The sequence below is a fragment of the Pygocentrus nattereri genome, chromosome 12, assembly GCF_015220715.1.
Source record: "Pygocentrus nattereri isolate fPygNat1 chromosome 12, fPygNat1.pri, whole genome shotgun sequence".
NCBI classification, from domain to species: Eukaryota; Metazoa; Chordata; class Actinopteri; order Characiformes; family Serrasalmidae; genus Pygocentrus; species Pygocentrus nattereri.
In genome coordinates this window covers 12672068-12696392 of record NC_051222.1, presented here as the reverse complement: position 1 = coordinate 12696392, position 24325 = coordinate 12672068, and the positions used below count along the sequence as shown (strand labels likewise).

General features: G+C 36.1%; 1 protein-coding gene across 11 annotated transcripts in view; it reads left to right on the top strand.

The window, feature by feature from the left end:
* Nucleotides 1-24325, top strand: part of dmd (dystrophin) — a 177924-nt gene that overhangs the window by 143995 nt on the left and 9604 nt on the right. For 8 of the 11 annotated variants that reach the window (XM_037543617.1, XM_017717727.2, XM_017717726.2 and 5 more), the window contains 11 exons: nucleotides 822-979; nucleotides 2111-2277; nucleotides 2867-2978; nucleotides 3162-3298; nucleotides 4995-5033; nucleotides 6148-6213; nucleotides 6666-6731; nucleotides 7741-7899; nucleotides 8052-8295; nucleotides 20365-20485; nucleotides 23570-23662. In XM_037543617.1, the coding sequence (XP_037399514.1) occupies nucleotides 822-979; nucleotides 2111-2277; nucleotides 2867-2978; nucleotides 3162-3298; nucleotides 4995-5033; nucleotides 6148-6213; nucleotides 6666-6731; nucleotides 7741-7899; nucleotides 8052-8295; nucleotides 20365-20485; nucleotides 23570-23662 (1362 nt within the window). The remainder of the gene's footprint in view (nucleotides 1-821; nucleotides 980-2110; nucleotides 2278-2866; nucleotides 2979-3161; nucleotides 3299-4994; nucleotides 5034-6147; nucleotides 6214-6665; nucleotides 6732-7740; nucleotides 7900-8051; nucleotides 8296-20364; nucleotides 20486-23569; nucleotides 23663-24325) is intronic. The other 3 variants (XM_017717729.2, XM_017717728.2, XR_001858753.2) reach the window with 2 other exon arrangements.

Here is a 24325-nt window from a genome sequence, read left to right as displayed (position 1 = left end):
CCCAACATACCGGCACAGAGTCGAGGGGCTATGAGAAATCTCACACCTGCCTGCCGCTTCTCACCATGGGCAACTCCAGAAAAGAATAAAGTCCAGCCCCTCTCAAGGAGATTGGACCCAGAGCCCAAGCTGTGTGTTGAGGTGAGCCCGACTATATCTAGCCGGTATCTCTCAACCTCGCGCACCAACTCAGGCTCCTTCCCTGCCAGTGAGGTAACGTTCCAAGTTCCAAAAGCCAGTTTCAGCAATCGAGGATCAGAACGCCATGGCCCACGCCTTCGGACACTGCATGATCCACAAAGCACCGAACCCCTACTACTGCCCCTCCCATTGGTGGTGGGTCGATGGGAGGGGGGAACTCCTTCGGGCTGGTCCCAGCCGGGCACCGTGAGTAAATGCCTGGCCACCAGACGCTCGTTGGGGAGCCCCTCCCCCAGGCCTGACTCCAGGGTGGGGCCCCGGTAACCCTGTTCCGGGCAGGGTACACAAGTCCTGTTTTTGTCTTTTCATAGGGGTTATTATGGATCACACTTTGTCTGACCTGTCACCTAGGACCAGTTTGCCATGGGAGACCCTACCAGGAGCTTTTGCTCCAGACAACATAGCTCCTTGGATCATTCAAGCACGCAAACCCCACCACCACGATAAGGTGGTGATCCATGGAAAGGATATTATATATGTATTTGTTTTAATTACATTTTATTAGTCATACATTTATTTTGTCAGATGGTATTGGTAATTAAAATATAGTTGAACTGTGTGAAGTTTTCCCTCTTTAAATGACTTGTGCCTCTCATATTTTCCTCTTATATCCTTGATAGTTCTTTTTAGGCAGGTGGCCAGTGCCACAGGTTTCTGTGACCAACGCCGTCTTGGCCTCATGCTGCATGACTCAATACAGATCCCCAGACAACTGGGAGAGGTGGCATCATTTGGAGGGAGCAACATTGAGCCTAGTGTACGAAGCTGCTTTCATTTTGTGAGTCATTTTTCTTTTTCTATGCATGGTGTGTTTCATATGTATATTTCAGAGAATGAGAATGCAGCATGACCACTACCATGTGGAATAAGTTTTTTTTTATTTTCATTTCAAATTTTCTTCATTAGACCAGTATAAGCTATTTTTTCTTCAGTGTTCACAATTTAGAATTAACTGGAGCAATAGGAAGTGCACACAATATTCATCAGTTTTAAAATACATGGGGGGAAATATGTATTGTGATCATTGTTGGTGTCAGATAAAGGGCTGGGCCCAATAAGCAATATGTTCATGCTTCACAGTGTCATAAGCAGTATAAGTGTTAAAACTGGCACTTGACTCAAAAATCCAAATCACAGAAAAATCTGTTAGAAAAAAATTTTGATGAGATAAATTCAAATGGAATTTGTGGGGAAAATTCAGTTACTTCCTTAGGGCTCTATATGATGTGTAATGAAATTTTAATATATCTGTAGTGTTTTGTTGGTGGTAGGCCTGGACAATAGGGTGATATAATCAGATATCGTTGATGATTAAGTAACCCAGTGATGATGTGTTAAAGGTGATAATCGCCATCTTGGTAAAAGAACTTAGGGGAGAATCAGTGAGGATTAATTTACTGTTAAACAGCTCAAAAATTTGTTCGGAAACGGGGTGCGGGCAATATTATCGTCATTTGAAGTTTTTAACTAGAAAATATCATGCTAATTATTTTTAGATATTGCCCAGGCCTAGTTGGTGGAACTTTTACTCTAGGCTGTGGACTAAGGGAGGGAAACCAATCAAACTTATGAGTGGTGGGGACAAATACTAAATGAATGAAAATGAAACCTACAGGCCAATGGTCATTTTATGCATTTGGCACTAATTCAGCTTAACAGTGACAGTGCAATAGCTCAGTAGACTTGGACGTGTAAGAAGTATGATTCAGGCCAAACATACCAGCCAATCAGTAGAAGCTCAACTGTAGATTACATCAGTCAACAATATTCATAATACAAAAACGAACATGTTACTGTTTGATTAGGAGAAAGTAATTTCCTATGCAAAACAGAATTTGCTTGCAAGGAAATGTAATACCTGGCCACTACCTGTCATTTTCTTTTTGTCATTTTTTTTGTTTAACTAAAGGCAAATAATAAACCAGAGCTAGAGGCTTCAGTCTTCCTTGATTGGATGCGTTTGGAGCCACAGTCCATGGTATGGCTCCCTGTACTTCATCGTGTGGCAGCTGCAGAAACAGCCAAACATCAGGCCAAATGCAACATCTGCAAGGAATGTCCTATTATTGGCTTCAGGTAATTGGCTCTGAAAAATAGAAAAAAAGTCATCAGTTTCATCTGCTGTTAGGGTTGAAGTGTGTTCTGAATCTGTTAGGCTATTTTAGTATATGTGTTAATGAAACAAATTGTGTGCCCAATACACTGCAATGTGATCTCAGTCTCATGAACAGTCAAACTGGATTTTATGCAAATTTTATTTCAGTTCAAATTAATCTCCATCATGCATGAACAGATACATGTTGTGTTATATGCTGTGTCATCAGAACTCATTACTATGGCTATGCTTTGTGTCTATCATTTTGGAGGACGAATCAGTGTAAAAAAATGCTTTGAACTAGATGAATAAAATTAACAGCTATTCAGATTCAAATTACTTTTTAAATACACATTACCAAGCTTACATGTTAGTTATTATTTATTTTCCCTGCCACCAACTCTAACTCTGTCAATACATTCTAACACTCATGTCCATGACTCTAAGACTGGGATATACAGCTAAGACCTTTAATTGCAGCCTTTACACCATTGACTGTTCACTCTGTAGCCTATCATGCTCATATTCTCGAATCTCTGACTTTGGATTTAACACTCTGCCTTTCTACAGGTACAGAAGCTTAAAGCACTTTAACTATGATATCTGCCAAAGCTGTTTCTTCTCCGGCAGAGTGGCCAAGGGACACAAAATGCAGTATCCCATGGTGGAATATTGCACTCCGGTATGTTTAGCTGTTTTATTGTGTTTATTACTGTTTCGGTTTGTGTGATACTTTTTGAAATGCAACACCCTGTCTGTAATCATTATGTTTTGCATTGGTGTTGGTGTCATTGTTGGAAAAAATGATTGAAGCATTTAAGCATGACTAGGTAGTAATTTGTTGTTGTGTATGTTCAAACATTAGACAACCTCTGGTGAAGATGTGAGAGATTTTGCCAAGGTACTGAAGAACAAGTTCAGGACAAAACGCTATTTTGCCAAGCATCCTCGCATGGGTTACCTCCCTGTGCAAACTATTCTTGAGGGGGATAACATGGAGACGTAAGTCATTTTGATTTGCATTTCTGTGTGATCACAATTGCCATTAGCTATGCATTGCAGAAGGTTATTTGTGAATTGTAAAAGTTGAACAAGAAAACAAGCTCACTACCTTATTTTCAAGATGTCCCTTTTTTAAGTTATGAACCACTTTTTGCTTATCATAATATGAGTGATGTCTGTTTTTGTCACTACTTTGGTTTTGGTTGTTAGGATCTGAGCACCAGAGGTGCTGCTCCACAAATGTTGGCACCCCTGGTAAACATAAGCAAAATGGGCAGTTAAAAGCATTCTTTATTGCTTATCCCTTTTCTCTTTCATTCAAAGTATTAACAAAAAATCTAACCTTTATTTGATGTACAACTATTGAAATAAAAAATTAAATCTTGGTAGGAAATTAAACTGTAAAAATCAATGGTCTTTGCAAATGTTTGGACCATGATTATCACTGCTTGCAACTATTAATTTTTCTTTGTCTTTTTTTTATTGAAGTGTTGAGGAATTGGAAAGTACATCTTGAAACACTTATGCTAGAAAAAGATAAGATGTAGTGCCACACAGTTATTGTTTTCTGTTGGCAAAGATGAGTTAAAAATGCTTTTCTTTAATAAAACTAAGGTAAAATATGCATGGCCTTCACCCTTTTTATTCCAAGTCCACCTCAGGTTTTTTAGAACAAGGACACAGTGCCACTGATTAGAAACACTGATCTTATGAATAGTTTAAAAAGCTATTTGATTACATATATTTGCATCTGTTTGAACAGGCACTTTTATCAAAATCCTAGTTTTTTTTTTTTTTTTTAAGCAAATGTCAGATGCTCATCTTTATGTTTTGATAACCATATGCTGCCCAGCTTGGATGAGATGCATTCGAATGGCAAGCTAATGTTTGCTTCCTGTTGTTCAGTTTATGTGGTATGCACTTTTTAGGAAATGTTTGACCAAACTTAATTCTTACTCTTATTGTCTTACTCTTATTTGGTCTTTCTTTTAGACTTCACAATCCAGACAATATTTAAGAAACAAAGACTTCTATAGAACTAAAAAGTCACACATGATTGTTTTTGGAAATAAATTAACTGATCACAAGTTTACTTCTAATCTATTATGGTAAATATATATGTGTAGAGAATGCTTTTGTTTGTTTTCGAATTGTACGTGTTACCCTTCATTCACATCAGCTGTGATGCAACAAAAGTTATTCATATTCAAAGAGAGCTAGCAAATTCTGATGACAGGAGGCAGTGTGAACTTTGGAGGGAGTGTTTCTTTATGCAAATAAGAAGCAAAGCAATATGGTGATTACCAGTAGGAATTAAGCATTGAGCAGGGTGGTATGTGGTTTGTCTCCATCACTGTGAAATGCTACACTCTTTTTTTGGTTCCTCAATAGTTCTTTCTACAAGAAATGGGGGAATGGCAAATAGACAGTTGCAAAGACTAAGCTATGTGTTTATTTAATCTCTGTGTAGTGCAACACTGTTCACAGCTGTCTATGAGGAAAGCAAATGCTTTTTGTTCTTTGGAATAAGTGCAACCATGGCAACAAACAGTCAGCTTGAGTTCAGAAATGCCCACAAATAATGTGCGACCAGCGATTTGGGCGATATGAGGTTAAAAGTTACTGTCGGTGTGAACACGTGGTTAGGGATTGTTGTAATTTCTACCCTACTTGATTCATTGTTTTTGTCTTACAGTCCTGTTACACTTATCAACTTCTGGCCTGTTGACCATCCGTGAGTACCTTTTAGAAAATACTGAAATTTACACAATCTCAGATATTCACATGTCTCAGCAAGAAAAGCCTGAGCAAATCTGAGCATATGACTTCTAAACCATGCTCTGTACACAGCACCTGTTTGATACTGCTTGCCATTTTTGTAAGAACAATCTTCTGATGATAATTTATCATGATTATTATTATTATTACTTGATTATTAAGTTCACCCTTGCATATTTCAAATGAAAAGACATTGAAATACATTACTTGTGCAAGTGATTTCAGTGTCACACAGGTCTTGGTTTGTATGTTATTTTGGAACAAGTTAACATCAATCTAGTATCTGTGAAATAAATTGAGTATTGCAGATCATTATATATTACTTGTTTGAAGGCATATTCATACACACACACTGTTTGTATATTATTGTGTGACTATGCCTGGATGGTAATTACTGAAATCTAGTTTTAGGGTTTTTGATAAATTATGCTGCTCTGTTTCTCAATCTGGTATTAGGCTAGCCTTTCACTCGTAAGAGCACAAACCAGATTGGCAGCTGTGATAGCTGTTTTATGGGGACTGTAAAGTGCTGTAATGTGAAGGAAGATTAAAAGAAGTGTATATTATGCAAATCTCAAGTCTGAAAAAGTTGGGACATCGTGTGAAACACTACTAAAAACAAAGAGCAGTGATTAGTAAATTATGTTTGATTTGATGTTTGATCTGTATTAAACTGAAAAACAAGATAAAAAAATATATAAAAAATATGTAAAGTTCATATGATAAAATATTTTGGTAAATATGTGATCATTCCAAAATTAATAATGGTGACATATATAAAATAAATAAATGCACTTCATCTCAAGTTTGCATACTATTTTTGACTACAGTTCTCCCAGTAAAAATGTAATCATGCATAGTATACACTTTTTTCTTACATTACCTAGAATGCTATCTTGCTAACAGGGAAAATAAAATGTAAGCATTGCAATACATTTTAGCTAGGTTTGCGTAATCTTATTAGAGGTCTGTGTAGTGCATTGTTTTGTTGTTGCTGAATAATGCACCCAGTAACATTTTTAATGTTCTTACTTATTCCATTCTTGACTTTTCTTTTCTGCCATTTATAGTCCGGCATCTTCACCACAGCTGTCTCATGATGACACCCACTCACGCATTGAGCATTATGCCAGCAGGTAAGATGCCAGGCATCAAAAAAGGGATGTTGTGAACTGGCATGAAATGTTTGAAACTAACTTTATATATTATATAATGTTTGTGGATTTTAAAAATTGAATACATCCTACAGTGTTCTCACACAGTTTTAATTGCTCTCATACAATAATAATTAACAAGCCTTACCTTGAAGTTAAAGTGAGTGGTGTTTTGCCTGCTCCAACACAAAGACTTTAACCACTTTAAACAGAACAGGGGTGTTTCAGGATCAATATTCGAACCATTTAAGTTATTTCATTGTGGAACAAATAGCATGTACTTAAATATGTTAACTATTTGATGTACTGTTGAATTGAATTGCATATTTGAATGAATTGAATGAATTTGTGTGTGTGTGTGTGTGAGAGAGAGAGAGAGAGAAACTAATGGAAATTGTTTATGTAAGAGTGAATACTCTTTGTGTCTTACACAGGCTAGCTGAAATGGAAAACCGGAATGGATCCTATGTGAATGAGAATATTTCACCTAACGAGAGCATGTGAGCTTACTTATATACACACCTTTGTGTGTGTGTGTGTGTGTGTGTGTGTGTGTGTGTGTATATATATATATATATACACACACACACACACACACACACACACACACACACACACACACACATATATGTATGTGTCTATGTATATGAGAAAATGTGCTTACATATGTGTATACATACACATACATATGTATGTGTATATGAGAAAATGTGACACTGTTGAATGAAACATGAATATATAAACTGAGATCATGAAACTGGAAAATTTAAACTGAAAACATGAGAATATTGTATGAAATCTGAAATTATAAGATAACCTGAGAATATCGAATTAAACTTGTCTCAGGGGTAAATCAATAGTGGATAACTTGAATTTTAATTTATTTTTATGCTTTTTTTTAAAGCAAGCTAAAATACCTAGCCAGCTGAGCTGGTAATGACATAGCTAAGTAACATTAACAACATTTATTACTAATCTGTCTTCTCCATGTTTAATTTAAAAAAATGTTTTGGTTCCTTCAGTACCTGAGTTTTTTCATGTTGCAGAAGAAATTATTCAATGTTACTATGGCCCTATACCTTTTAGAGGTTTCAGATCATTTGTTGTAAGCTGTAAAAAGTAACGAAATCCTTAATGTGTTCATAATGATATTTGTGCGTGTATGTTAAAAATTAACGTGTCATATTCTAAAAGTAGTCAAACCTCTAAGTACAACAAATTATTAAGTGGTTATTGTTTATTATTATTATTATTATGCATTGGGTTATTTGTTGTTGTTCCCAAAACACATAATATTCCTTGTTTTGTTTATTACACTGTGTGATAACACTTTGCTCAGTGTCTATTTATTTGCTGACTTTAACATATTGGGGGAAAAAAGTACAATTTATTTTTACATATTGGAAAAAAGTAAAAATACTATGTTTCCAATTCAGCAAATAAGCTCTAATTTTGCATTAAAATATGCAGAAGTATGTAAAGGATGTGAACTTATTTTCTTTATTGCAGGGATGATGAGCATCTACTGATTCAACACTACTGCCAGAGCCTCAGTCAGGGCTCACCCTTGAGCCAGCCACAGAGCCCTGCACAGATTCTCATATCAATGGAGGGTGATGAGAAAGGAGAACTTGAGAGAGTTCTCAATGATTTGGAGGAGGAGAATAGGTTTGATAGTTTATTAAAAAAAACAAAACATAATTAGTTCTTGAGAGCAAAGATATTGTGTGCTTTTTTTCTCTACAACTTTTGTAACATTTTAATTACACTATTACACCATTACTGTTTCATGTGTTATTCTTACATTCTCTTTGTTTTAGGAAGTTGCAGGCAGAATATGATCGACTGAAAAAGGCTCATGAGCATAAAGGACTGTCACCTCTGCCATCACCTCCACAGAGACTGCCAGTTTCACCCCAGAGTCCCCGTGATGCTGAGCTCATTGCTGAGGCCAAATTACTGAGACAACACAAGGGTCGTTTGGAGGCAAGAATGCAAATTCTGGAAGATCATAACAAACAGCTAGAGTCTCAGCTTAAGCGACTTAGACAACTACTGGAGCAGGTGGGTAGGGCATTTCTTTAAATTATTTAAACCTTTTATATACATACTCTAACATGATTGTAGGAAGCATGGTTTAGAGGAAAACATTGAATAACCTTTCTTTTTTTTTTCTAAATTAATTTTGTAGAGCATTAATTATGAACTTTTGCTGGCTGAACTCACCAGGGCCACTGAGAATGATAGTGTAAAATAATAATTTATTTTAAAATCAGGTGAAGTATTTCAAAATATTTTAAGTACCCACTAGAGAGAAAAACAGTCTAAGACTAAATGAATGAGAACAGCTACAGAACACAAGCTAATATAAACAATCACATCAAAAACTTATTTTTAGAATCATGTCAAATTTGAGTGCATTTCTGCTTTTTATGTCAAAATGTCTGTGATGGAAATTAAAATGTTTTTTTGTTACTTATGGACATGGATAGTTTATTAAAGAATAGTTAGTTGCGAACAGCTAATTACCCTTAACAAGCACCTCAACCACAATTAGGCTCAGGCAAAAAAAACTTGCATTGTGTCTTCTCTAATACTTGGTTGCGCATCCTCTTGCCTTAATGATGGCTCCTGTCCTGTCAGGTTAGTATTATTGGTGTTGTTATTATGGCAAAGGGATACATAACCAATAATGCAAAAAGAAATGATGCGTGCCACAAATGTTTTTGACCGGTGAGCTTATTTATTGTAGAATGATGATAATGTTGTACCTTTACTATGAGAAGAGATGAATGTCATATGCAAGATATTTGTTCCTTTCTTACTAACCTTTGTAAATTTGCCTAAATCTCTTTGTGACTTGGTGCCTAAAAAAATGTGTTGAATATAATTTATTTTTGATCAGTAAAAATGCATTAGATTATGTAGAAAAATGATGTGAAAAGGGGCATATCTGTGTTCTTTGTTTACAAGACTGGAATAAAAACATTAATAAAGTATTTATATCTGGAGGCAGTACCCACGCACATTTCACCCATGTTTCACGTACTAGTCCTAACTGCCTAGTCTTACTTAATAAGACTCAAGACACTTGGATTTAATGGATTTCCAGCAACACTTCTGAAGTGGGGTAACATCAGCATTCATAACATTCTGCACGAAGACATCACAACACCTTCCTGAATTATAAAATAATTTTCGAAGTGCCTTCATAAAGTATTTGTTCAGCATGTCTGTGATCAATGATACAACTGTTGAAAAGCAACACTTGTTACAAACCATAGGTGGAAATTTCAAGAGGGACAGGGGGAGAGTTGTCCCACTCAGTATGCCTGTATCAACTGTGTAATTTTAAATTGTATAGTAATATGCATTGAAATAAATTGTGCTAATTAGAAAATCAAAGCAGTTGTTTAAGTTTTGAAAGACTGCATCCCCAGTTCTTATACCTCACCAGTTGTTTCGTCCACCTCCTACCATCCCTGAAACAAAAATACATAAACAGATACCGCAATGGGTTTAGCCAGGGACATCAACGATGCTGCCATTTTGGGGAGGACATTGCTCCTGGACTGCATTCATTACCAATATAGAGCAGCAGTTTAAGAAAGGTACTATCCAAAGAACTTGTAAAATTAAAAAAAAAAAAATTAAAAAACAGAACATATAGATAGATGGATAGAAATATATAATGGAGAGAATGCAGCAAACGAAATTCATGTTTTTCATGAAATTCAAGCCATGTGGTTGGTGAAAAATATCTTGGGTGATTGTTTTTTCCTCTGGGTTTGTATTAAGCTTTATTCTGATTAATAATGTATACAGGGGATGCTGACTTCATGAAGATTAGAAGTGATTCACACATGAATGGATTTGCAATGATGTGCAAATCATTTCAACCCTATATTTAATTGAAAATAGTACAATGACAACATATCAAACATTGAAACTAAATTTTGTTATTTGAGAAACATATGCCCATTTTGAATTTGATGTCATCTGTATGTTTCAAAAAAGTTTGGGCGGGGCAACAAAAGACTGGTAAACCTCTGCTTTAAAAAACACCTGGTGGAACATCTCAAAACTAATTAGACAACAGGTCAATTGTGGAAGTGGTTATGAAAAGAGCATCCCAGAGAGGCTGATCCTCCAGAATGTCAAACCTCACTCTGCATGTAATTACAGCATGGCTCTGTAGTAAAAAGGTCTAGGTGCTAAACTGGCCTGCCTACAGTCCAGATCTGTTACACATTGAAAACATTTACGGAACTGTGAAAGGAGACCTCAAACTGTTGAGCAGCTGAAATCTTATATGAAGCAAGAAAGTATTTAATTTTCAAAACTACAGCAATTGGTCTCTTCCATTCCTAAAAGCTTAGTGTTATTAAAAGAAGAGGTGATGCAACACATGAACATGCCCCCGTCATCATTGAACATTTTTTTTTTTTGCGCGCAGTGTCTAAACTCTTCCTGAAGCGGAAGCAGGATTGTAGAAATAAAAGCAATACACTTGTATTTACATCTGGTATTAATCTTTATGGCCGCTAGATAACATTTAGTGTTTTAGAGTTTTTAAAGCTAAACCATAAACATGAGAATTGTTAAATAATTGATTTGCTGCTTCTCGCTGCCTTTACATTTTAGATAAAAGTTAATCTAAATACAAAGTCTCTCTAACACTTGTTATGGCTCTAAACAGCTTCCCCATTTCAATTCTTGTTGGAAATCCAAGATGCATTAGAAATATAGTGCCATGTAAGTCACGGTTAAATATTAGTGTGCATAAATGTCTGAAGATGATAACAAAACAAATTTTGTTAAACTCTTGTGAAGTAATAAGGAAGTTCTGGCAGATTTAATCATGAAAAATCATTATATATCAGTACATGTGTATTTGTTTACAAACAGACCTTGACTCTTTGAATATGACAGACTTATCCATCAGATAGAGAACAGCAGACAATGCAGCATCTGTATATGTATATGTAAATCTATACCCCAACCAACCCCCCCCCCCCCCCCCCCCCCAACAGTATAATGAAATATCAGCCCATGTTACAAACAAAAGATGGGCTCAAATGTTTGTGAGGATATGGGAAAGTATGAAAAAAGCAGAAAAAAGGAGATATTTGTATTTTTATTTCTGTTTAAAGTTAATTGTTGGTGTCTCCTGTTTCATGTACGTAGAATTGGGCAGTCAGCCCTATTGTCTAGTCACGTTCATCTGCACTTGACATTGCATATGCTACTTTTCTAAAAAGATGCACTTATCTCAGAGTACACTTTATTGCATTTACATATTTTTGGTATCTGAAGCACTGTTAATCACCATACCATTAATTTTGTTAGTCAACATTTGATGTTTTGAATATAGTCCGTGTGTTATAGGTTAACAATAAATATAGGTTAACAATAAAGCATATAACATTATTGAAACAAGTCATTTATTAAGGGGCTTTTTTAACCATCTTTTATTAACCAATAATGAACAGTTCTGTCGAGATTAAGGCCAGAAATCTGTAGAATACATACGATTCTAAAAGAGAACATTTTGGCTACCGTGACAATCTAGAACACATTCAATTTGTCAGGATAACAGAAAATAGAAAATTAGCTGGAAAGAAAGAGAATTCATGAAAATTAACGACTGGCATATCCCTACAACGCTAAGAAATATTTCACTTTAAGTTTAGTTTCATGTTATTATTATGTTTCACTTTAGTTTCATGTTAAATTCACAAATCTGATTGCTTTATTATAGGATGTATGTTGGAGCATTAAAGCTTTCGTCTTTGAAATATGGTATTTCAGTCTGTTTTGAAGACTGTTGTTGCTTGTTGTAGCTGTTATGTAGCATTTATGCAGTATTTCTGTCAAACATGAATTATTAATTTCTACATGCAATATTTGCGTCTACACCATAAGTTCTAAATGGCTTCACAACTAAAAACCCAAAATTTTCAGAGAGACCTTTCCAAACAAAGTATTAGGACAGCAATCAGTCTAAAAAAAAAACAGAAGTCTTTTGCATTTGATATCAGAATATTAATATGAGATCGATCAGTATTTCTGCTTTTATTTCCTGATATTTGCATATACATTTTGAAGCTGAGGCAAATGGGGAAAGAGCTTTGGCATAAGCATTTAACATAACCAATACAACAATTTGGAATGTACAGAAAAAAACATTCATTAGCATCTTAGAATATGAAGGCCAAATTGGAATTCGCTGAGAAATTCATCAAAGTTTATGGACTGATGAGACCCAGATTAAACTCTAAGTGATGGAAAGGCCAAAGTGTGGAGAAAGAAAGGATCTGCTCTTTATCCCGAGCCTTCAGTCGCACTGGTCAAGCACAAGCATGATGGATGGACATGGCTTGGTTTACTAATCTAGTAAATTAAAACTAAAATTACTAGAACTTAAATTGGTTTACTAATCATTATGGATTGTACCAAAAAGTATGAACCCAACAAAGGAAGTCATCAGTGGGAGGTTTTTGACAGGCCAAGTCAAACCAGACATTAACCCAGTTAAGCTTTCATTTCACCACTTGTTTTGTTATTCATTCATTAGTTATTCATCAGCCAGAGAAGAATAGATTTCCCTTTTGAGTCATGGATTCCTGTCCAGGTTTCTTCCTCTTGCTCTTAAAAAGTTTTTCCTTGCCATCGTCGTCCTTGGGTTGTTCACTGGTGCTTGGGACCTGGATTTTCTGTGAAGCTGCTTTGTGACAACAACTGTTGTAAAAAGCACAATACCAACATTTTGACTTGACTTTATATGTTCCTGTACTTCTGCTTATCTGGCAATTGGGTGGTACCTGCCATCAAAGGTACCTTGTTCTAAGTTTCCAAATTAACCTTTATACTGCTCTAGGAAGTCCTTATTCTTTTTTTTTCAAGATATAATCTTTATCTAATTCCCTTTGCTGTTGGGGAAATGTTTGTATGCAGAATGTCTTGCAAACTATCCTGTCTGGCTGGCCTTTTTAAATTGTTTAGTTCCTTTTAAGAAAATAAATGGTCACACAATCCAGTACACTAACATGTTGTGGCAATTTATTAACATGAGACCACTTAACTTAAATAATACTTCTAGTGTTATGTTTATATCCCGTTTACATTTGGACTCTTTTCAGTCATTTTGTAAGCAGTGAAAGTTTAGAAAACACTTGAAATCCTGAAGCGACAAATTTGATAAAATTATAATAAAAAAATTATTTGGTGCACAACTTTGTCATTGTGCACGATTGCAGAAATTAAACTGCAATTTTTAAAAGTTTTTGGTTAGATGTATTCATGATTATCTGTGACGTGGCCTGCCAGACTTGGGAATGTAAACATGAAAATATCAGAAGATGATGATGATGTAATTATATGCATTATAATGTATTAGTAGACTAGTAACTGCTTTGACATTCAGTTTTTTAATCCACCAGTTCAGGTGGCCATGGAGCAGTGTCTGAGTACATATAAAGTTGTAAACATATATCCGTGAAGAAAGGATAAGCTGGATAAAAGTGGTGAATTGGTTGAGTGAAGTGAGGGGAAGTCAAGTGAAAATTGTTCAGCTGATTACAGTACTGTGCTAAAGTCTTAGGCACCCAAGACACATTTTCAAAATCTATTTATTTGTATAGTATGTTTATTTGCTGAGAATAGTGTTAATATTTGAATAAACATAATTTATAGATTATATTTATATATAGATTTATAGATATGATTTTATGGATGTTAGTGTGCTTGTTTAACCATTTTCAAACATCTCCTCGAGGAAGCCCAGTATTATATGTAGTTAAAAAGCAAATCCTGGTTTGACCAATCAGTGCTTCATTAAATTGTGCTCATGATGTAATTCATGATATTAACAAGTCTCTGTGGTGGCTGTGAAGGTGTCAAGGAAAAATATGGACCCAAGAAATTCTTGTTACTTTTTATTGTTTTTGTTTTTTTTAATTATAAGTATGACTTAATTCTAATGTATATTGTGATGAACTCACTGCTGAGGTAAATTGTTTAAAAATTTGCTTGCTTTGCTAAAACTTTCCTAAAACAACTTAGCTAAAACACAGTACTGTAGGTCACCTGCTGCTTTGAGTCTTCTTTTCCCTTGAAATCTTGATTATAGCGATGGACAATAGTTGTGATTTTTCCTTTCTTTATATTGCTACTTAACTGATTTTGTAACTTTGATTAGACCACATTTTGCTTTCTTATCATACTCTTAAAGGCAATTTTAGCAGACTGCAGATTTTCTGTACTTGTTTATTATTTTAGTTGTATTGATTTTCATCAGTATCATGTTTCATGGAAAGGGGAGACATGTCTGTGACATGTACTTTCAATTCATATTGAAACTCCAATGATCTGTGAATTTATGGGCACCCTTGGTAAACATAAGGAGAAAAGACTATCATGTTTTAATTTTTTATCACCTTAGGCAGGGCAGGGATTGGCCGACTGCAGTGAGGTAGGCCCTTCCCTTTTTGATCTATAATAGTCAATGCGTTGCCTTAAAACATCATTCTTGCTTATTCAGCTGTGCTGCTGCACAGCCTAAAATGTTTTACAAAATTTTACTCATTTTCGTCTCATGTCCTGTGGACAGGGTAAGCTCCACCATTCACCGCATGCACTAGCGTGCTAGCATTGTTGCAGGTGAACACTAATTTTTCAGCCATGGAGAAATAACAAAGAATTTGCATTTACTGAAAATGCATCAGTTTGAGGAATGCATTGAGTGTTTGGGGTTGGAATATGCTGAAATCACGTTAGTCAACCTACTCTCCAGCCAGAGGACACCCCACCGCATGCTGTGTTGGTTCACTCTGGTCAGTGGGAAAGAGATGAGGAGAACAAAGAAATGGAAGACATTGAAGTAGGAGCACCATGCACTGATGAAAGAGAGAAAGATGAGTGCATTCACAAGATCACTGCACATAGACCCTTATGGAAGTTTTGGTTAGGGTGGCGGAAAGATCTCCCACCTAGGGCAGGCCATTAAGTCAATTCTAGGCTGAAAACTCTAGGAGCATCAAAGCATTCAGTAACATCAACAGTTCACCCCAATATGGATACAGTCTACCAGAAGTAAAAGTAGGTCTATTTCAAAAGTGGAAAGTGTGGAAACACTTGTGTGCTCCCTTCCCTTGGATTCTAAGTACTTTTTGAAAAGGTTTGCCAGCAGACCTCCAGATTTTGCTGGCATCACACAAACAAAGATATCAGCTCTGGCAGAGCCATATCTGAAGTAGGAGGTATGCTCCCTCTTAGAAAAAGGTGTAGATCACCTGGTAGAGAAAGGAGAAGCCCAGAGTTTTACCAGAGATACTTTCTAATTGCCCAAAAAAGATAGAGGCCTGATTCCAATCTGGATCTCAAGATCCTGAACAAAATGTTGCAGTTAAGAGGACCAGCTCTGTTCTGGGATATCCCCTAGTGGGAGACATGAGAATGGTAACCTAGCCAGCTCCTTCAGTGACCGGCTGCTTCACATCAAATGTGTGTAAGAGTGTTATCACAGGTCCTTTCTTCCTGCTGCTGTTGGACGGTACAACCTGCACTGCTCATAAAGTGCCGAGTTGGCATTTTGACTGCTCTGTCTGTCCATATATGCCTAGAATTTTCTGGTGACTTGAGTCATGTCACATCCCAACCCAGTGTTTATTTGGAAAGGACCCACGCCTGGTGAAGTTGTGACCAACTGTTATTGTGTTTTGGCATGGGGGAAAAACGGTGTCCAGAGAGCGGCTGTCTGATTGGACAATCTAGGCTATTTCATTATCTTATACCTCTTCAGGGAATGCTCCCCCAGAGGGTCTAAATCATGCAATATTACTCTTTTTACATGAAAGCCTCGTCTTTCTCACAACCGGTGCTCAGAGATTCAGAATAGTGGGGTGTTCTTGTGAATTTATGTTTAAAAAGTGAGCACAAAATATAATCCGTACAAACTTTTTGTTGTGTCTTTGATCAAGAAGGCTGTGCATCGGCCCTTTCCTTGTGATCAAGGTGGTGGTATACAGTTCAGCATAGTAAGAACTCAGGATAAAAATAAAGTAAAACGGATGGGTTGCTCTGTTTTATGTATGAAGAACAAGAGTTTTTACAGTGTTGGCCTTCGCTGATCTCTGATCAGAAGCTGAATCATTCATCAGTGGTTGTTAGCAAGCTATTGTTTTGCTTGTGCTTCTGGACTGGCAAAGAGAGCTTGTGGCTGTCACAGTCACAGATGTAAATGATATTGTGACTGGGGGAGGGGGGAGGTCCTCGTTGACTGTGAATATGCAATTACAAACAGGGTTGCAAGTACATTTTAATTTTAGCAGAGCTGGAGTGCAAAGATGAAGTGTAAACACGAATGAATTATTTTGTTTTTAATGTCAGTAATATTGTTAAGACATGCACTTGCATTTGTATTTGAATTACACATTAAATAATGTACATTGTAAATACACATTTTAATTGCCATTTTAGAATTAGAATTAGAAAAAGCCCCCAATACCCCCCCCCCCCCTAAATCTAAGGGAACACTTTTTTTGTAAAGATTTTTCAGTTTTTAGTGGTGTGTCTTAAAAAGAGATGAAAGCAGGGGTGAAATTCCTGAGCCTGAACTTTTTTTCTCTGCTCGGGAGGTGAGCAGGGTGGGGGTGCTATGCGAGACACTTAACACATAACTTGTTGGCCCCTGGGCGCAGATATACGTCTATGTATAACCCTGATCTTCATTACTGTCAAAGAATTTTTGCTTTTGAATTAGTCCCTTCAATGATAGATTGTGTTGAATTTTGTTGAAATACATGAACAACATTCAGACATGAGATAAACAAACCCAATATAAGCCTATATTTCAGAAGCTTGTGCAGATTACCAGAACTCTTGGGACTAGCAGGCCTGTTCAGGAATCCATACCTGTTTTTAACTGGTCACATACCTTATTGCTTCTATAGCATAGAAGACTACAGATACTACAGCCATACCAAGAACGGTCAGCAGGTGGCAATAACAATACTATAATAACCGCCCCGCCCTGTTGGCTTAATGGCTAGAAGGCTAGGCCTTGGTGTTGGTTACAGTGAAACCTGCGCATGTCAGCGCATGTCAGATCAAGAGAAGTGTCAGATTCTATGGTCAGATCACTAGGCCAGGGGTCGGCAACCCGCGGCTCCGGAGCCGCATGCAGCTCTTTGATCCCTCTGATGCGGCTCAGCTTTTGAAAATAATTAATTTAACGTATATTATTTTTGAGACTTCAAAAAATGTTCGGGCGGAATATCACAAACGTCCGGTATTTAGTTTCGGTTCGCTTGACTAACATGTCGGCGGCGGCGTTGTCACCGCCCCCCCACCCCCCGTTCGCTAGAGTGAGATGTCGTCGTTTTAATATATTATGTGGCTCTCACTGAAATAAATTTCCAATTATTTTGCTTTTATGGCTCTCTGAGTCAAAAAGGTTGCCGACTCCTGCACTAGGTGAACCTTTTTTTTTCTCGCAGACACGTCGGTACGCCGGGAATTCCGACGTGGCGCCTGAAAACTATCAGGCCTGTGAAAGATCTACTTTTTTTTTAACATAAGCACATTTCGAGTATTTATTTAGAAATGGTACGATTTAAAAAAAAAAAACAGAAAAGATGAAAAGTAATTTTTAGCTGATTAAGACTACTTCTATCCACTTATTACATTATTTTGTTATTTGGGTATTCATATGTTTGTTTGTACAAACCTGTAGATATTGCTGTAAACGGAGTCTAGCCTAGTGCAAATCATGTTTATTACACAACAACTTCAAACATAATGTGGGCCTACCACTTACCAAGTGGTATATGGCATTGGCATGCTAAATTGTAACCAACCATCATTAAAATGCAAAATGAAACTGGTTAACAAATATAATGAACCAGATTACATACTCTGACATGTTAAGATTTTTTGCAAATATTAAGCTTTTCAGGCTTATTAAACCCACAGCATAACGGACATATATAAGCAGTTTTTGTAATTGTACACAAACAAAAACTGTTATCATGGTTAACGTGTGCCCACCTTGTAAATAGTTGGTAATAATAGTTGCCAAAAAAACCCTCATAGTTAATGATTTAAAACACATACAAATAGAATGATTATTTTATATATATTATATATATATAATTTTTCCCCCTGTATATTCTGTATTGTCTATATATTGTCTAAACAGACAAAAATAAATTATGCACCTCCTAAAAATTTTTATTTTACTAGCATTTTAAACTACATAATTAGCATTGTTTTTAATGTACTTCAGGTGCGTCTTATATATGTATTATCTACAAAAATACACATCTTAGATCGGGTTCAGTATCAGCAGGTACTCAATATTAAAATATTCACAGTGGGGTTGGTTTGTATAGATCTGCATGTAGTTAATTAATTTACTCGGCTCTATATTTTGTTTTCCCGATGACATGTTTTAGGAAGTACTTCTATAAAGAAAATGGGTACCTCAAGCTAAAATACATTTTACACAGCATCGCAACTTTGCAAGTAAATGTCAATAAAAACAGAATGCAATGATTTGCAAATCTCAGACACATTTTATTCACAACAGAACATAGAACACATATCAGATGTTCAAAGAGACATTTTACCATTTCATGAAAAATGAACTCCTTTAGAACTTGGCAGCAACGTATCTCAAAAGTTGGGACAGCGGCAAAAAAAGGCTGAAAAAATAAGTGGCACTAATAAACAGCCAGAGGAGCAATTTGCTAACTAACTCACATGACTAGGTGTGAAAGATCATTTTAGAGAGACTCTCAGATGCAAAGATTGGAAGAGGTTCACCAATCTGCAAAAAACTGCCTCTATAAAGTACGGAAGAAATTCAGAAAAATGTTCCTTAATGTTCCTTAACTGCGAAGACTTTGATATCCAGCCATCTACAGTACCTAATATCATTGAAAGATTCAGAGAATCTGGAGAAGTCCCTGAACACAAGGGACAAGGCCGACGGTCAACATTGGATGCTTGTGATCGTTGGGCCCTCAGGCGGCACTGCATTGACAATAGGCATGATTCTTTACTGAATATCACTGCATGGTCTTAGGAACACCTCCAAAAATCATTGTCTTTGGACACTACAGATTGTGCAGAGAAGAAGCCATATATGTTTCTATATAGTCAGCACTATACAGAAACACTGCCGCCTTCTCTGGGCCAAAGTTCATTTAAAACGCACTGAGACAAAAGGAAAAACTGTTCTGTGGTCAGATGAATCAAAGTTTGAAATTCTTTTGTTTTTTGAAACCACACATGCCTTGTCCTGTGGACTGAAGAGGAGAGCGACTATACAGCTTGTTATCAGCACACAGTTGAAAATCATCCGGAAAGGCACTATCAATGCTGAACAATATATAGAGGTTTTAGAACAACATATGCTCCCATCCAGACACAGTCTAGCCTTGCATATTTCAGCAAGACAATGCTAAACCACGTACTACATCCATCACTACAGCATGGCTTCACAGTAGAAGAGTCCAGGTGTTGAACTGGCCTGCCTGCAGTCCAGACCTTTCACCAGCTGAAAGAATTTGACTAATTATGAAATGAAAAATCCATGGTAGTGTCTCACTTTCAGTGTCTTGATGTGTGTTCCGTGTTCTATTGTGAATAAAATATGGGTCTATGAGATTTGCAAATCATTGCATTGTTTTTTATTTAGTTATTAGTTATTAAGTTTGTATTTATTTGGCTCAAAACTGACAATATTAAACAAAGATGATGTGTCTATTGGATAAAATTGTATTTTTTAAGTACTGCAGTTTTTAAAATAGTTCACAGTGAATGTGCAAGTGGGCCTAAAGTATGGGTTTATTAGGGGAATTTCTCCTATGGAAGCTATTGGGTCATAACAGACTAAACTATTATTAAAAGTGCACTCAGTGGCTCATTGCTAACTACTTACTATAACTTGCTGTTACTTAGTAGCCCTTAATGCTTAAGGTTTTAACTATTGAATATGAAGAATCAATGATGTAGCAACACCACACTAAATTATATCAGTTGCATGAGAGTGCAAAAAAGTACCAAATATTAAACACTGCGCCCACTCCCTTGCCTAATTTGTCTGGTTCCTTTTTACCTATGTCCTAGCCACAGACTGAGTCCAAGCTGAATGGCACTGCACTGTCCTCTCCCTCCACTGCCTCCCAGAGATCTGACACCAGCCTGGCCTCATTGCGTGTGGCCGCAAGCCAAACCACTGAGACAATGGGTAAATTTCCCTAACAATTTAACTTCATATTTGGGTTAGCCGTTAAATATGATTTAAGTTAATTGATTTCTTGCATTTCAAAAGGTTCCCTATATATTAGAAACTTACGACACTATTTAAAACTTAAATCTGAAGAAATCTAAATTTCTTTTAATGAACAAGCTACACGTGCAGTGAGCTGAATGAGTTATATGCAGCAAGCCAAACCATGTTATATCTTAGACAAACTTACCCTCAGTGCACACCGCTGGCAGTGAAAGCAACAAGGCAGCTGTAAGTCATTCATTTGGAACGAGAGCCAACCACACTCAACATGAAGCAAGCGATCTGAGTGAGGCAAAGTTATTTAGTTAAATTGAAAAAACACTGAGAAATAAAGTTTTACGAATTTGTCTTTTTGTTATCCACTTTGTTTTTGTCTTGCATGATGTTAGTTGATAAATATATCCTGCCTGCATTTGCTTTGAAGCGCCAAAGAAAATCATCTAAAGGCTGCCTGAGTGACTGCAAGAAATTTCATTGCCGGTGTGCATGCAGGGTAACAGTAAAGTAACCGTACAATGACGAACTGATATTTTCCAAGAGTATGTAGAAATAGTTTGTGCCAAGGGTGTCCTCAGTAAAAGCACAGTTTGGTTTTCTGTGGTTTTCTAATACAGGCCATTTTGTATTGGTGTTTAAACAATTTATGTCCAAACACCAATACAATACAAGATATGGTACAAATTAAATTGCTCCAATGTACTATTATTGACATTTTATACCATTCATTTTATTACATGGCTTAAAGCCCAGGCTGGTCTCAAACAAAAAGTTCTTAATGAATTATGAACTTTTTAAATGAAGTTTTATTTGTTAATTTATGAAATTTTAGAAATGTAAACTGCTTAGTTTCTACAAAAAGGGGGGCTATGTGCTAAAAGAGTCAGTACTGTTCTAATGTCATTATCTAAAATGTTATACAGGAAATAAAGAAAAAACCTGAATAAATAAGAGGAGAAACATAAGAGGTGCAAGTGCTTCCTGACAAGTGTACAGCATGAAACAGTTAAGCATGTAACATCCTACCATGCTCTGTGGCATGTATAAAAATGCTGACCAGGCCCAGTTGATCTCAATTTTGGATCAAGTTGGCAAGAAAAAATGTAACTTTAAAAGAGGGTTCATTATTATGGTGTGAAATGCAAAAGCTTCGGTCACAAAGACTGCTGAATTGGCTAGTGTTTCTCAGTATTTTTATGTGGTAGGGTGTTAACTGCTTAGTTGTTTCATGTTGTACACTTGTCTGAAAGAATTTGCACTTATGTCTGTTAATTGTTTTGATGTTTTTTGATTGATGTTTTTTATGCTGATTTGTATGTAAAACGTGTAATATTATGGAAGAAAGCCATGAAACCATCTCATAATTAAAAGATGTTACATTAGAATTATGTTGGAGGTTTTTCAGGTCAATTAGAATTACTGCCACCTCTGGTAAAGTTTAAAATGGTTATGAAAAAAATTGTATTAGCTTTATCTTATATTGAGAGTTTTATTGAAAAAAAATAAACTTTTGGTATCGAAAGATTATTGAATAAATTTAACTGCTTAGTTTTTGGCTTCCCTGCATTTAGTACTATGTATACCGTTTCTTTGTCAAGATAGCAGCAGGATGGAGAACATATACGGTAGCTTCATTCAGAATCTCTCTGGGAAAGGCTTAATTATTTGGTCAGTAAACATTTTGGAGATGTACTTTGACTCATTGCCCCTCTACAATCCAGCCACATCCCCATTTTTAGTCTCCTGGTAGATACCCAGAGATTTTGATCTCCTGGTATTTGAATATGTTTGTGATACCATGAATTTTAACTTTACATGAAAAACAGCCACACACTATCACTGAATGACCAGGATACTTAACGTCAGAGTATTAGATTCCTTTTTCACATCTGGTGATCATTGCCAAAGGCTCTATTTTCATTGACAAAGAGATGTCAGCTAATTGTAATTTTGTAGACTTGATGTTTTTAAGATGCAACTCCTTAGAATGATTCTTTTGCAATTTAAACTATGTTTCTTAAAATAAGAGATTTTCTCAAAACATTCCAAAATAGTTTTGGGCCCTAAGCCAGTGAGGTTCGCTACAGCTGTTACCTGAAGCTTTTTAATTATTTCTGCAGTAGTACTATTTATATTGTCTGATTCATTCATTTTTGTCTTGTGACTCATTTTGTGTGATTCTGATATCCTCATACCTGTGTGAAGTGGAAAGTTATTAGTTTTAGTTTTTGCTTACTAAAGACAGTGCTTAGAAAAGGTACAGTAAGTATATGAATTAGATTTTGTTCATAAACATTTCTAGAGGTGTCATTGTCACCATTTTCCTTGCAATTTTTTTTCCACTTTAAAGTTTCTCATATTTACATTGTAACATCAAATTGGAAAACAATGCAGACATTTTTTCATAGCATTTTTTTTGGTTTACTGAAGGTCTGTGGTAACAGTACAGAGCTTCCATTATTGAAACCCTGGTTTTGGGGTTGGTTTTTAAAGGAACAGAGATAAACTCACATATCTCAGAAAGTGCTATGTAAGTACATTTATTTTTTCTTGTCAAACTGTGAGCAAGTATATGCTTAGCTTCAGTGAAACTATTCCTCAGTTTCTGCTAAATTTACTGCCTCTTGCTGTCTGGTGCCAATGATTCATACATTGCTAGGACAAAATTTCCTGCAGAATACTTTAAGGGCTGTAAGTCAGGTTATATGTATGTCTTGTATTTTCTCCTATCTATCAACTCCTTTCTTCTGTATGTTGAAATAGACAACAAGCAGAAATGTTGAAAAAGACTTATAATATCAGACGTTGGAGTCATCTGAAAGGCAGTTAAACCTTGTTTTGTATGAAACACAACAGACAGTACAGAATTTCTGTAGGAGTGGGATAAAATCTTGTGGGAGCAGACGAAAGCTGAATTGAAAAATGGTCCTACACAGACCTTTACTTGTGATGATTACTTTAAGGGGCTTTGCCTAGCAATTACCTCGTTGAGTCATTGCTTACATTTTGGTTTTATTATAACGAGTGTATTATGCATTTTAGGTGATGATGAGCTGCCCAGTCCCTCCCAGGATGCAAGCACTGGACTAGAGGAAGTGATTGAGCATCTTAATAATTCTTTTCCCCATAGCCAAGGTAAGATGTTTTTGACAACACAAAGACAAAACAAAAAGGTATAAAAAAAATCCTAATGGAGAAAAATTAATACTTTCACTTTTCAAAAATACTTCTAAATTTATTTGGAAATGGAATTAACAAAAATAGTTTGCTTGTTCAATGTTCTTCAGATACTTGGTTGAATGCTTTGCAATGGTTCCTTTTTTTTTTTTTTAATAGTGGCGTGTGTTTGTGTATGTGTGGGTTCATACACTCACTGGCCACATTATTAAGAAAACCTGTACATCTGCAATATTAATGCAATTTTCTTATCTACCAATGGTGTGCCTGCAGGGCATAAAATCATGCAGATATAAACCAGCAGCTTCAGGTAAAGTTCACATCAACCATCAGAATGGGGGAAACGTGATCTCTGTGATTTTGATCGTGGCATGATTGTTGGTGCCGGATTTATTTCTGTAATGCTTTATCATGTTATGTAGTATTTTAATGCTAAAACCTCTTCGTATCTTCTGTCCTTTTTGTCCGTATCAGGTCCACATAACATAGCAATACTGTGTAAAAGTCAAAATGACCATTAAGTACAATATTACTCATTTTTTAGGAGATATTTCTGAGGACATTAGGTATATATTTCCTTGCTTAAAGAAAGGGAAAATCAAATGAAAATAGGAGTTAATA